General features: G+C 42.8%; 1 protein-coding gene across 1 annotated transcript in view; it reads left to right on the forward strand.

The window, feature by feature from the left end:
- The window catches only part of LOC147009677 (interleukin-13 receptor subunit alpha-2-like), a 31507-nt gene extending 17810 nt beyond the window's left edge, over positions 1-13697 (forward strand). Inside the window, 7 exon segments of the mRNA XM_085863041.1 lie at positions 819-991; positions 6927-7081; positions 11740-11872; positions 11989-12103; positions 12280-12364; positions 12866-13044; positions 13046-13697. Coding sequence (XP_085719167.1) covers positions 819-991; positions 6927-7081; positions 11740-11872; positions 11989-12103; positions 12280-12364; positions 12866-13044; positions 13046-13079 — 874 coding nt within the window. The 3' untranslated portion in view covers positions 13080-13697.
- The last annotated feature ends 1302 nt before the right edge of the window (positions 13698-14999 follow it).

Here is a 14999-nt window from a genome sequence, read left to right on the forward strand (position 1 = left end):
TGCGTGTCTGTATCTCCTCCATAACTCCAAATCCATGAAACGCAGTGGCCCCAAGCTTTGCATGCACTCTACGGGAACTCCAAGGAAGTGCACGAGTGAAGATTAGGTGTTTGGGTTAATTAAAACGCCCCTTTTGAAGATAATTAACGGCCTTATTTAATTATATCCTTCATCGTGCACATCCTCGGACACCTCGCTCTCCATCGATGGGTTCTTAAGGCGCATCCTCGGTAATCTCGCTGGGGCTTAATTCGCCATTTTGTTTGGCCTGCTCAACAACGCTTTGAGTTGGAACAGGCCGCAATGGTTTATTCATGATAAAGTGCTCAAAATGTTTTTTTTCACTTTCTTCACTCGTATCATCGAATGCCTCATCTACATACCTATGAATCGCTGCATACATCGCTTTTGTAAGTGCTTTGAGGAAATCATTACTAATTTACCGCACTCAGTGGTTTGTGGTGGGAGCATCCACTCTGTGTCTGGGATGTCTGCGGTTTGATTCTGTCCCTGTTTACATCCCATGGGGGGGAGGAGAAGGGGTAGGGGTGTGGGAGGAGTAATTTCGATGTAATTACCCTATTGACTGCAGAAAAACATCACAAGATGGCAGTGCCAACACACAGAATGCATCAGGAAGTTACATTGCTTCCCTCAAAACGTCACCGGCTGTTTGTGTGAAGTCAAATCCGGTGTTGTCAAATGCTTCTGCATGTAGAAGCTCCTCCATGATACAAAGTACATGAAAAAAAAGACAACTACAGACTGTAAAGGTTTTTGGTAAACCTCATAATATTCTAACGGTGTCTTGTATACAGGCACAATAACAAGCCTTACCCAGAGGAGTGTCAGAACTACTTTTGGAAAGATGGCACCGAACAAGCTTGTCGTTTTGAACAAGGAGAAATTCCATTACATGCAGATTTCACCCTCGTCATCAATGGGACAAATGCTAAAGTGAAGCCCACGTTCAGCCAGCCCATCATCAACGGTAAGGCTTTGTATGGCCAATAGCCCCACTTCATCTTTCATCTGTGTGTGTGTGTATGTATATATATATATATATATATATATATATATATATATATATATATATATATATATATATATATATATATATATATATATATATATATATATTGTTACGCCTGTGGAAATTCGCAGAACACCATGAAGGTCCTTAGTTAGTTATGCCGATAAGTCTGTGTTCAGTTAGATTTCCCCACCATTGTTTAATGGGAATTATTCGTGTCACAGGGCTGTGATCTTTGAGATAGCCGTTTTTCTTTACTATCGTTGTTTTGGACCAAGCACCAACATCACTCTCATCAACTGCTTCACAACAACCACAACCACCCCTGCCTCTCAACAACCACACCATCCTCACCACTCCGTCAACATCTCCACACCACAAACATCGCCTCACCTTCGTCTCCAAACGCCGCCATCTTTGCACCAGCCACGGTGAGTTCCCAACGAACAGCATCGCTGCAGGCACACGCGGGCGTTCGCTCATCGAGCAAGTCTGGTGATTTCTACCACGTCCGCTCTGTGGAGGCTTCGCCTCGGAAAACGGATCACAGGAGGGAAAGGGGCCGGGCCTGTGGGGGTCGAAGGGTGATGATTTCAAATACGTCGGCTCGCTCTCGGAGAATCAGATCCAGAGGGCCGGTGATTTCTACAACATCCGCTTTCCGAGCAGAGGTCAGAGGTGAGAGGGTGGAGATCAGATCTCGTCTCACCAGCCCTATAAAAGGCCGCGCAGAGTGCCAGTTCAACGAGTCGAGTCGGGTCTGGAGAGGTCGAGGAGCCGTGTGGAAGTCTGAAGCCTGCAGTAGCTGGAGAAGCTGAGAACGGAGGAAGCGCGAACGGGGAGCGCGGCTAAGCCTGCTGTGCCGTGCAGAGCTGCGGAACGTGTACGAGCCGGAGACAGCTCGCCCCCCAGCGCCAGACGGTCCGAGGTGATCGGGCTTTGGGACGGTCCGAGCATCGCTGAGGAACAGACGGGTTCTTACAGAGCATCAACTTTAAGAGAGCAAAGACCCGTTCGTTACTCTCAGGCGTTGCCGGCCGGGGCCCGTACCACCAGGCTTGAGCCGGCTGCAGTTACGCTAGCTGCTGTGGGGAAGGAGCGTCGTGGGTCACCCAGCAAGGAAGGTAACCTGCGCGGCCTCGCGGAGCCTCTGCGGTCTACATGGCTCCACGTTAAAAAGGCCCACGGGCCCAAGCTGACTCCCCTGTCTATGGGGGTGGTCTTTTTCCTGGGGTTTTGCTTTTGAATGCATGTTGTGGCGCCGTGTCTTGTAAGTAAAAACTGTGTAAGTGACTGTACATTGATAATTGCGTATAGTCGGTTGTAGTGCTTCGCCTTGCCCATGTCTTTGTCCCCGTCCCGCAGTCTTCGTAAAACAACTGCATGCGTGTTTTGCTTTTGTTGACTGTATACGTGTTTTTGAATACCTGCATTGATTGCATGGCTGTATATGTGCATGTGTGTAAATAATAAATGTGCTTGTGTGAATGTTAACCCGTTCGTCACGTCATTTTTCCCCCATTGAAATGCCATCTTGTATTGTGGAATATTAGTTGGTTTTTAAATAAACGATAAATAGAATCGGGTCCGGCGAGATCTGGCGATAATACCCGCTCGGTTATCCCAGAATGGAACGGACCACTTAAGCGGTTCGTGTCCAAGCAGGCCTTCGCCGAGGTACGGTCCCTCGGTAGGTTACCCGCACGGGTACTTAGGTATATCGATATTCGGCGATTGACCCTATTTCGCGCGGGTAGAATACGGACTGGCCCGTGGTAGGATTAAAAACCCACCCGTGACTGGTTTCTGGCGTTGTTCCAGAAAGTCACGACTGAATTGTCCGTCCAGTGGGCGAGACGGCCACCATTGGCTAAAGCCGTCACTCGCACGCCGGGCGGGCGTAGATTCGTAACAATATATATATATATATATATATATATATATATATATATATATATATATATATATATATATATATATATATATACATATATATATATACACACATTATTACACCAGTACATGGATATCTATTTCAAAGAATAACAAACTAAAAGGGTACTCGGTGGAGTGCATACCTCCGCCACGCAATGCCTGATCCATGAGAACATATCGGGCCCATTACATTTTTGAAATATCATGCTATACAGAAAGAAATCGTTTTTGGCCCGATCTCTCAACAGTGAAGAATCCCTTAAACTGGATCCAGATCTTCACCAAAATTGAATCAGTTCTTCCTTGTCACACACACCCAACATGTCCACCAAGTTTCATCCGAATACATCCACAACTTTTTTAAGATATCCTGCACACAAACAAACAAACAAACAGACAGAAAGGGGTGAAAACCTAACCTTCTTCACCTTTGGTGGCAGAGGGAATTAAAATGACAATGGAATACACAGAAATTGTTTCCTGCATTCTTGTCATGGTAAATTGCAAAATACTGACACAAACAAGCAAGAATGTATGTACAGGTATCGAGAAAATAAATAATCAGGACACAAATTGAAGACAAAAGGGTGAATCATGTGCACATGCTATGGAGAATTTTTGCAAGGAAGCAACCATGATGTCCGAAGGCAAACCAAACCATGTCGTTGTCTCAATCGGCAAAACGCACTGCCGTATATTATACAATATTAATTCTTAATTATTGTTATGTCTGATTGGTGAAAGTAAAATAAAAAAAATTAGCCACTGCTTCTCTGTGCACAGTTCTGCCTTCAGGTGAGGATTGTGTCCTTATAATGGAGATTAATGGGGTGCAAAGAGGGGGGTGGTGAGGGTGGTGGGGCAAGAGGGAATTGGGGATGGTGCCACATAAAGTAAAAGTACAAAAGTTTTGGACATTGAAACACACTTTTTCTGTACATGCAACTAAGACAGAGCCATGTAACCTGACTGTAGTTACAAGCAGCAGGATACAGATGTATATCCATTATCACGGTTTCTTTATTTTATTTTATTTTATCTATGAGGTCGGTGCTCAGGGAAGAACAAGATGATGGAGAATATGAACTGACGGTGGAGCAACAGGCGGGCAGAATAAACAAGGGGTTGAACAGGATGACAAGAGGGAAAGAGGATGAAATACAGTAACCTACAATTAACAGGGTTGGGCTGGTCAGGGTCAATGTAGGTTAAAAAAAAAAAGATCATGGCAAAGTGATTTGAGGTGATGGGGACGAGAGGTGGTCGTGCATCGCCTGCTTCAAGAGAAGGCAGTCCCATCGAAGGGAGAAGTGAGGAATAAGAGTTGAGGTGTGTACTCGGTCTAGATTTTGGAAGTTTAACCAGGAGACAATTACTGGAGGAACGCGTGCATCCTGGAATTGCTGGTGAGGATCGGAGAACTGGGAGAGCAGAGGAAGCTCGGACCAGAGGAAAAAGTTTCCGACTTGCCAGCGATGTTGAAACAGGTTACAGATTTTAAAAAAGAAGCTTAAAAGTTCCCAACATATTAGCCAAAGCCATTTGTTTCACGACTTCTTCTGAAGGATGCGACGCCACACCTAGAAATTATTCGACAATTCAGAGGCAATCCAGCAATCATGTAGTAGCCACCGTTACCATCAGCACTATTTGAGACTTTCAAAGTGTCATGAGAACACTATTTGCCCAAATCTTTAATTATTTCCCAAACCAGCCAATGTGGAATCGTGTCGCAGGTTTTTGTTTTGAACAGCTTTTTTCACCAAAATCTAGTCATTGTTGAGAATACAGGGTTGCTTCCTGTGGATGATGCATTTTTGGTGTCAAAATCTTTAGGTTTCTACTGTAGTCAGATGGATTGTAGCCTCCTTGGCACCACAGCTGCACCCGAGCAAATGATGCTACCCACAGCTATGTGCTGCGTATGAAAGAAGGAGACTTTGTTTTTTTAATACACCATCAAGGCTCATGGAGGAGATAGAACACTTAATGGACCAGGATGTAACAGAACTAAAATAACAGAAGAAAGAGAGGGGGTGGAGGGTATAACACAACAGCAGGGTTGAACGTCAAAATAGAGGGAAACCTGGAAGGATAAGGGATGTGCGGATGAATGAGAGTAAAGGTAGGACACAGAGGGTGAACAAGATGGATACAGCCGCAAACTCTCGATCACAGAAGTGGAAGAAAAATCTGGAAACCCAGAAAGAGGTGGGCTTCGGTAAGGTTCATGGGAGGAGAAAAGATCATGGTTATGGAAGGGGGATGGCCTCTAATGGTGTTGAACAGCTCTCTTGAAGTAGCAGAGGGGAAGAATGAGATTGAAGAGACTGAGGAACTTCGTTATATCAGTGAAAAAATAGAGATGAACAAACGAGTGAATGTGAGCAGTGATTCTGGATATTGGGAGTTTCACCAGAAGGGGGTTACTGGTGAACCATTTATGTCCTATATAAACCTTGTGGTGGGGGAGGAGGGGGAGGAGGAGGATTTTCCACAGTTAGACATCATTGATGAAGATTAGGAATAGGACTGGGGCCCAGAACACTGCCATGGAGCATTCCAGCCTTGACAGGGTGCAGAGATGAGAGGTTACCGTTAAGAGCCACATGGTGGCTACGAGATAAAAGAAAGTCAGTCGCCATATGTAGAGTTGGCCGAGGATGCTGTCGAGTGTAGACAGTGGTTACAGAGAGCAAGGCAGGTGCCAGACATTCTGAAATGCTCAAGGTATGTCTGGAGAGATGGCTCTGATCTCATGTTTGACATTGAGGACCTCCATTCATTGTTGGAAGCGCAGAAGCATAATGTCCAAGGTAGAGTGACTGGATTTGAATTTGAACTGAAGGTCTGAGATTAGGCCATTGGAGAAAAGGAAGGATTTTATGTCAACTATGTTGATGGATTCCATGATCTTCGCGATAATTGGAAGAAAGTTAATTGGTCTTTAGGGAAGAGGGTCTGTTTTTGCACCATATTTATGTAAAGCAGTGATGTTTGTGGATTTCCAAGGAGATGAAAGATGATCTAGGCTCTAGGGTAATTGATATGACCAAAAGAGTACAAAGAGGAAATGCAAGAACAGCAGAGCAGGTTTTTAGGTCATGTGAGCTGATGTCATCTGTACCAATTTCAGGCTCAGAATTGAGTTTTGCCAGAAAATTCTCCACCTTCTCAGGTGAAAAAGGACACAATCCAGGAGCATTGCGGTGGCGATTGGGCAATCAGGGAGTGAGGGGTTTGGTACAAGATTTGGAAGTGAACACAGAATTGAGGCATTCGGCCTTCTTATGAGCGGAGTCGGCTGTGGTGCCATTTGAAGAGAGGGAAAGGATGGAGTTACATCCACGCCTCTTTATGGGTATTTAAGATTTGGGTACGCATCGAATCGTTCCTCTTTTTTTTTCCCCACCTGCGGAACCAACTTCCACATTCTGTTCAATCTCATTCTTCCTTCCATGTCTTCAAGACAGCTGTTCACCATTTCAGATCATCCCTCCATCCAAAACAATGATCTTTTCTACCCCCATTAACCCTCCTCCAAATCCGCATCATTCCAAATTTCCAGTCTTGCCTTCCTGAGAATTTCCTTCTGCATTCATCTTGACAACCAATGGGGGGGGGGGGCAAGAGAGGACGCATGGGGGTGGACAAGTCTCCCTTCATCTTGGCCTTCAACTCTGCTGTTGGTGTCCCCCCCTCTCTCTACTGTTCCTTTTGTCCTGTCCTGTTACATCCTGATCCGTTCATTGCACAAGCTCTTCCATGAGCCTTGACTATGTATCCAAAAAAATCCTTATTTAAATTATTATTTTCAATTTATCTGCACACCGTCAACCTCACTTACCTAACTTAGTTACTTATCCAACTGCGAATGTGTGATTTAAACAGTTCTGTAGATGTCAAGGTGAAGTCTTAGGTCCACTGATGTATTTTTTTTTTCTCATCTGCTTTGCAGTGAAACCTTATGCTCCGGAGAACTTGACAGTGACATGTACCGATGGAGTGGCATTGACATCATGGCACGCGCCCCCCGGTGATTTCTGGGCAAACAAAATGGATCAACTGCAGTACATGCTCGAGATGAGGCAAGCGAAGCATGAAAACTGGACTGTGAGTACTTGACAAAAAATGAGCCGTGACTCGTAATCAAATGATTTTGAGGATTTCCAGAGGCAAAGCAAGATTTATTTAGTCCACCACAACTTGACGGAGGGAAACCCACCACGCCGATTCAGCTGAATTAACAGTATTTCCAAATCACAAAATCCACAGTGTGGAAAAGTCACTAGTACCAATTAATCCATGCGTGCCCAAATCTTAAATACCCTCAAGGAGGGATGGGTGTGACACAAACTTGCAATAAGGCAAACCTATCTCTCTGTGTCCACGAAAGCTGGAGTTGAACTGGCGACCATCGTTTCCCTACCGCGGGTTCAGTGCCACATGCACCACATTGCATGCACACCCAGTTAGGACATTGTGTGGTTTTCCCCATCATATTAGTCATACTTGAAGAATAAGCAATTTCAGACTCCATTACGATGTGAAAATGTCCTCGAGCCCTCGATTCTGTTGCTCCTGATCCCTTCCCCGGCTTGAGCTGAAGTGGAGACGCAACCTTCAAATCGCTGCTCCATTCCTAATTACCTGAGTTCTGCCCATCGGATCTGTTGTGCCCACTTGTTGTTTATGATCATAACGTCATTTGTTAAAAGGTTCACATGCACCCATTACTGTACTTGTACAAGTCCTGCACATTTTACATATCTGCTTTTGTTATTCATGTTCAGGCAATACCGTAGGACGCATAGCCCGGCTGCACTGTTGAATGTCGCACTCTATTCAATCCCACTCTTAATTCCCCTCTCTCGCTTTCTACCCTCCTCCCTCCCTCAAATACATTTCTCTTGCTTCCCCTGGTTACATTAAAAAAAATTTTTACAAGATAATGGTTGGGTGGCTGGCCGAGGTCAGGTCAGATTAGATGTGTGACTTGCTTCAGGTACCATGTAAACCTAGACTAACCTGTTCCATGGTCGGGTTGTCGGCGACTAAACCGTCTCCCCCACCAAGTTTCTTGGTGAGGAGGGTGTATGACATGCACACCCAGCAGGAGTAAAAACAAAACCTGTCAAAGGGCGGAGGAGCTCCTTGTGAGCGAATGGCCATCCATATCTCGTGCCCAACTGTGTCTGCGGACGTCCTCCTGCAGTTGGGTTACTTTTATGAGGTTGATGGCAGGATTTGCACTCTGGCCATCGTAAAACCCTTCATTCTGCAAAACATTCTGAAAGAAGAAAAAATAATAATCTGAAAACCCACTCCGTGGGAGTACCTCCTGTGCAGCTTCCCTTCGCAGGGCAGCACACCGGATGATGGGATTGGGCCAAAGCCTTCGGGACCCCCAATCTTTGATGAAGAAGGGAAATCACTGGGTAACCTTCCCGGGTCAGATTGCGGTTGTGTATGTCGGAGTAGTGCTGAGGTGTCATTCACCAGATGGCGGTCTCCTTGGGTTAAACTGAAGCGGTCCCTTCGGGTGGGTGCCTGGAATGTCCTATCCCTGAGAGGATGATCACCTGTCTCTGTTGTCTGAGCTCAAGCGTTTGGACATCGGTATTGCAGCTCTCTCTGAGGTTCGGAGACCGGATTGCAGCGAGATCATGGTGGGTGGTTACACCGACTCTTGGTCTGGTCACTCTGATGGTTACCATGCCCAAGGAGTTGCTGTAGCTGTGTCCAATAAGCTGACTCCAATGATAATTGAGGTAACACCGGTCAACGAGCGTATTATGACACTAAGGATTCATTAAGATCCGGATCTTCACCAAAAACTCATCAGTTCGTCCTTGTCACACACCCAACCTGTCCATCAAATTTCATCCGAATCCGTCCACAACTTTTTGAGCTATCCTGCACACAAACAGACAGGGGTGAAAATATAACCTCCTTCCACCTTCGGTGGTGGAGGTAACTGGAGTGTTCTTTTAAGATCGTTAAAATAAAAACAATCCAGAAGTTTTGCACCACTTATGCAGTCTTACACAGTCCATCATCATTATACACTGTAACAAGACGACATTAAATCATAGTTTAGGAGACAGAGGCGTTATTGATCACCATAGAAAAAGAGTCAATCAGCATCGAGCTATGCCATATAAACGGCCACTTCTCCACCAGATACCGCACCTCTCACGTGCCATGCCCACTTCCCAGGTGTTGTGCTTGACAGCTCTTATTACATACACTGCCCTCTAGAACTTGTCCACGTACTGTAAAACTGGAGGTTCCTGGAAGTATCATGAAGGCGATTTGTGTTCTCCAATGTTCAGGTATATAATTCAATTTATATAAATGGTCAAAGAGGTTTAAAGGTCTAAAATAAATTGATTCTGGGTTTTACTACTATTTTACCCAGTGTCTCTTAAATCACCCACTCCAACATGTTACATTAGTTATTCGTGCCTGTTGTTTGTGTCCATTATTACATCCTGAAAAACAGTAGGTTTCCTGTTTGGAATGATTTAAAATTTTGTTTCACTACCAGGCTAAAAAAGTTACTCACTCCTCTCTGTGCACGTGTGGTTCGATCAAATTCAGAGCCAAAGTAGGGTAAAACAGCAAACTCCTCTTTCTATTCATGCTCCAATTCATGGTCAAAATATGACATCAATTTAAATAATTTCTTCCTCGTTCATAAACTGATGAGGCAGACAGACAGATGGAGGGGAATCAAATTGCTTAAACTCCGCTTATCGCTTGACGTGTGCTGGGTCATGGACACTAAAGATTTTAATGCAATCGTTTGCAATTCAAATGTCTTTTATAACTGGGAATTTTTTGTTAACCTCCGCCATCGAAGATGGATGGAGGTTATTGTTTTCACCCCTTTCTGTTTGTTTGTTTGTTTGTGAACAGTATTACGGAAAAACTCCTCGACGGATTTCGACGAAACTTGGTGGGGGGATTAGGTATGGTCCAAGGATCATACCATTAGATTTTGGACTTGGTCCAAAGTCCAATATGGCCGCTATGGTGGCCATTTTGAAAAAATATTTGAATTTTTGTTTTTGCATTTTTACATGTTTTAAGTGATTTCCAACCCCCCCCCTCCAAAATTTCGATTTTTTTTTTTGGGGCATTTCTACATGCGTGTCGATCTAGTTTAGTTTATTTAACTTGTTTTTTAAATATAACTTTTTCTCAAAATTTTTAGTTTTTTTTATTAAAAATAGAACTTTTTCAATTTTTTTTTTCATTTAAATTTGACTTGTTTTTTTTTAAATATCTTTTTTTCAAAAATAAAACTTTTTTCAAATATACTTTTTTCAAAAATTATACTTTTATTTTTTAAATTTGAATTATGTATGGTCAAGTATATGATAAACAAATCATCACATGGTAAATCGGTGATATGGGTTTATCTACTCATGGCTGATATGATATCACTCGTTCGTGACTTGGTGGGGGGATTAGGTATGGTCCAAGGACCATGCCATTAGATTATGGACTTGGTCCAAAGTCCAATATGGCCACTATGGTGGCCATTTTGAAAAAACATTTGATTTTTTTTTTTTTTTGCATTTCTACATGTTGTAAGTGATTTCCAACCAAAAAAATTAAAAAATTGTTAGAGAAAACAAAGGAAAAAAAAAACTTAGAAAATTTTGCAACTTTTTTTTCAACAAAATTTCGATTTTTTTTTTGCATTTCTACATGTTATAAGTTCATTTCCAACAAAAAACGTGCCAAAATTATAATTGCGGATGATTTTGGAACTTCAGGTGGATATACCCACGTAAAATCAATTTCTGTCTCAAGGAATCGAGTTATGACGAATGAATTGAGTATGTAAAAGTAAAAGGGAAAGTTGCAAACTATAACTCTGTGAGCACTGTTGACATCAAATTGAATGAATAGGATATCAGGTTCACTTGAGTGACCCAGCAGTATTGGCGGCGGAGGTTTTGCACTCGACCGAGTGCTTCCCCTCTAGTTTGATGTCTTGAGGGGCTTCTTGAGTTGGTTGTGTTTGGGTTAAGGAGTACAGTTAGCATTTTCTACACTGAGGATCTTGGTAACCTTTGTAAATGTTTCCCCAATTATAAACTGCTCTTCACATGGTTTCTCTGCCACAGTCTACAACTACATTCAACTTGTTGTGGGGTAGGACCTGGGGAATGTTTGGCCGAAGTGTTTCATAAACTGGCTGGCCAGGCCTGAGATTCGATTGGAGATGATATGGGCAGGAATGTCATTTTTTTCAGAGTGCCAGCGAAAACTCATCGACTATTTATAAAAACAGGAACGTGTGTCCTCAAGCACTCACCTGGATCAGGAGCAACAGTCACTGAAACCCTCCACCCCACCGCAGACACAGACATTGAATTTTTTTTAATGCAGTGAACAATCTCTGCTACATCTTGGGTGATGAAGGTTGGAGTCAAGTTTCATGGAAATTGTGTGTGTTGTTTCGGAGGAGAAAGCAAATACCTAGTTTGGGGGTCGGGTCAGCGATCAAACCCCGACGAGACATTTTAGAGGGAATTGCACCACCTCTGCCCCCAAGCTCTCAGACCTCACCACCACTCACTGTTCCTCACAAAAATATAACAGTATAACAGTGCACCAATAAACAAACTCAACGATACCATTTACAGCTCATCACAATTGCACGAATAATGCAAAAATGTATTATGGCATCAAGTAGTTCTGTTTTTCTTTGATTTTATTTCCCAAAATGACTATAGTTAATTTGAACTTTGCAGGAATGGGAAAGCAAGAAGCCAGAATTGCAGATCGAGGGATTGGATAAAAGGCGAGAATACGTGTTTCGAACACGAGCCAAGCTTATACGTCAAGGGGACTGGAGCGCCTGGAGTGGAGAGGCCCGGTGTGGTTGTGAGTTGACTGTCGCGTTACGTTAACCATTCATTGCCCAACTCGCATGTGCAAGTCGTTGCTCACTTTGTGTGCAAAATCTTGGGTTTAATTAAACAATGCCCTTTTCTGTGCAGTGTCGACCCAGCACAATCGCCCCGAGGATTTTTTATCCACCAAAGGAACGATCGTGTTGACGTTTGCTTCTGCTCTTTGCATTGCCCTTTCCATCGTTGTCTACAACAGAAGGAGGTAATGAAACATCCGGCATGCCGGTTAAACCTCATCATTTTTCCAAGCGATTTATACAGTTCAACGTTGCCATGAAAAAAAAAATTAATTGCCAGCACAAAGCATTATTGTTCTTCTGGACACCTTACATTTCATTTGATGAAGACAATCATTTCGACCGATGTGTTGACTTGCAGGATCGCATCCCGTGTTTTGCCACCAATTCCTGATCCCAAACATTCATTTCAGCACCTGTTTTCTGCCTACAAGGGAAGTATGCAGGTTCGTGTTACCTCATCCAAGTGAATTGGACCGGATTATAATTATTGGTGTGACGATGACCATCGACAAACATTTCAACAAGTTCATTGCACAACAACTCAAAACCCACGGTCGAAAATTTCCATGTAGGGGCACCGTATCTTGCTGTCAATACGGGGGTGACTTTGAAACCTTATTAATAACTTTCCTTCTCTGTGCAGTTCTGAATGAAATGCAATACAGATAGATGTAAGCAGTGGATATCTACCTACATTGGTTTTCAATTTTGATGTGTAAAGAAAAAAAGACTTCATGCTACACAGACATCGAGTCTTAAAAATCACCCCCATCTGATGATTCAGGTATCTATTTGTCTCTGCTATTGTTCCAAGATAATCCGAAAATGTGACTCAAAAAATTATTGTTCCACTCACAATCACTTGAGAGTGGCAATTCCACAGAATTCCAGTGAGTGCCTGCTCATACTTTACAGGATGTTGTACTTCTGGCATTTTGTTTCAGATTCGTACTGGAAATGAGGGCAACATAAATACCAAACGGCCTCAAAAACAAGACGTGGAAGGTGCATTCACTTCTGTAAGCATCATATCAGAAACTGACCAATGCCTCCCAAGTGGCTACATCAATCTGGATGGAACAAACACTGAAATGCTGCTTTTCTGCCAAGTAGGACATGTGACTGACCACCAAGCAGCCTTTCCTGCTCAGAATGTGATCTGTACTTCGAGTTAACATTGTGGAGAGAGTACGCCTTCAATTTGAAGAATGAGCTGTGATTTAAATGTGTTATCGCATGCGAGTGCACCGCTGTGCATATTACAAGCAATATCTTGTTCATGCTCAATAATTATGTAAAAAAAAAAAAAAATTCATGTTTATTTCATCAACCTCTTCATCACAGAAACATATGTACATTACTTATATTTTCTTAGTTTGATTTTGAATGTTTTCTAAACTTAACAAAAACAGCGATTGTACATGCAGGAAATTAATTATGCAAGCAGACAAAAAAAGGGAACAAAGGAGTAGAGGTTAACATCTAGAATGGATTTTAACAATGGTGGTTCGAGTACGTTACCCACCGTGAGAAGAGAGGTGTGGTTGTGGCTGACGTTTTGAGCTTTAGCTCTTATCCCGAAACAACCATGCAGTGATTGGCCAATTTTGTCCGCAAGAGGGCGATTTTTCCCTGCACTGTTTAATTCCTTTGTCTAAACTGTCCCAGTGGTGGAAAAGTAGGTGTTTCCAGGCATCAGGTTTTAACACAATTTTGATAATCGTAACCAAAACATGACAATAATAAACTGGAAAGCATCTGAAGATGCAAAGCCCGTCTTTGTGTTCAGACTTCTTCTTCCGTATACGAAACGGTACCTCCAGCCTTTTGTCCAAATTTTTTATTTGTTTTCTCCATATTATCATAATGAAGCTTTGTTGAAAATTTGATGACAAAAGCTCAAATGATCATTAAAATTTCAGGTCAATTGGATGAAAATTGACACTTATGTCACACTGACCTTTGTCAGTGATCAGTGACCGAAGTGACCTTTGTCAGTGACGTAACCCTAACAGCTTGATCTTTTGACCAAATTATTAATTCGTCTTTTTTTTTTCTCATAATAAATCTTTGTTGAAACGTTGATGACAAAAGCTCAAATGGTAAAAAAAAAAAAAAAAAGTTGTGGCCCGGACAGATACACAAAAACAACAAGCATTTTAAGGCCATTTTCCCTGCTAAAGCGGAGGTTAAGGCCCGGTCACACCTTGACGTTTTAGCCAGCGATGGCAACGTATTAAAATGTATCTAAAACGCTGGCTTACGTTGAACTTTTGATGATTTTTTTTAAAGATTCGGACGTATTCATAGCGACTTGGTCTAATGTAGAACGCATTGGTAACGGACACAGAATGTTTCGTTGTGTTATAGATAACTTATACCAACGAATGCTGAACCTGTAGTCGGCCTACACAACCGATGCCCAACGATAGTCTAACTTATGCATAGCGCGTTGCACGCATCGCCGACGATGTCGTGACGTAGCCTATTAAAAGGCTGACGCACAACGATTCGAATCATAACTGCCGTAGAAATGGAAGTGACAACATCGCGGTCACACCTTGGCGATCTTGCCAGCGTATGCCGACCTAAGAAAAATGTGTCTAAAACGTTGGGGCACGTCAAATACGGTATGAGTAAGTTTGGTATACGTGAGTAGAACGCTAAAGTACGCTATCATACGTCGTAGTAAGTAGAGTACGTCAAGAAATTTTAAACATGTTCAAAAATTTTACGACATACTCGGCGTATGACACACGTTCCGCATGCGATGGGGATAAGTTTTACACACGATATGTGGACGCTTACACACGTCCACAAACGCTACTTATAAGCTACTCATAAGTCAAAACACGTCGCGGTAATGTCTTTTTTACGCGAAACTTATTTCTAACTTATGTTTGACGTGCTTTGAACCAATTCTTTACGTAGTCCCAACACACATCGCCGTATGTAGACGTATTCCAATGACGTCTTCCGGTCGACAAAAAAAAAAATGAACGTGTTTCTAGCTTACAACTGCCATATCAAGACGTGTTCCCAGCGGTTTTGGGAATTGGTATTTAAAAATGCTGCTCA

The sequence above is a fragment of the Eptatretus burgeri genome, chromosome 17 (assembly GCF_056783735.1).
Source record: "Eptatretus burgeri isolate ZD-2024b chromosome 17, Ebu_testis_v1, whole genome shotgun sequence".
Lineage (NCBI taxonomy): Eukaryota > Metazoa > Chordata > Myxini > Myxiniformes > Myxinidae > Eptatretus > Eptatretus burgeri.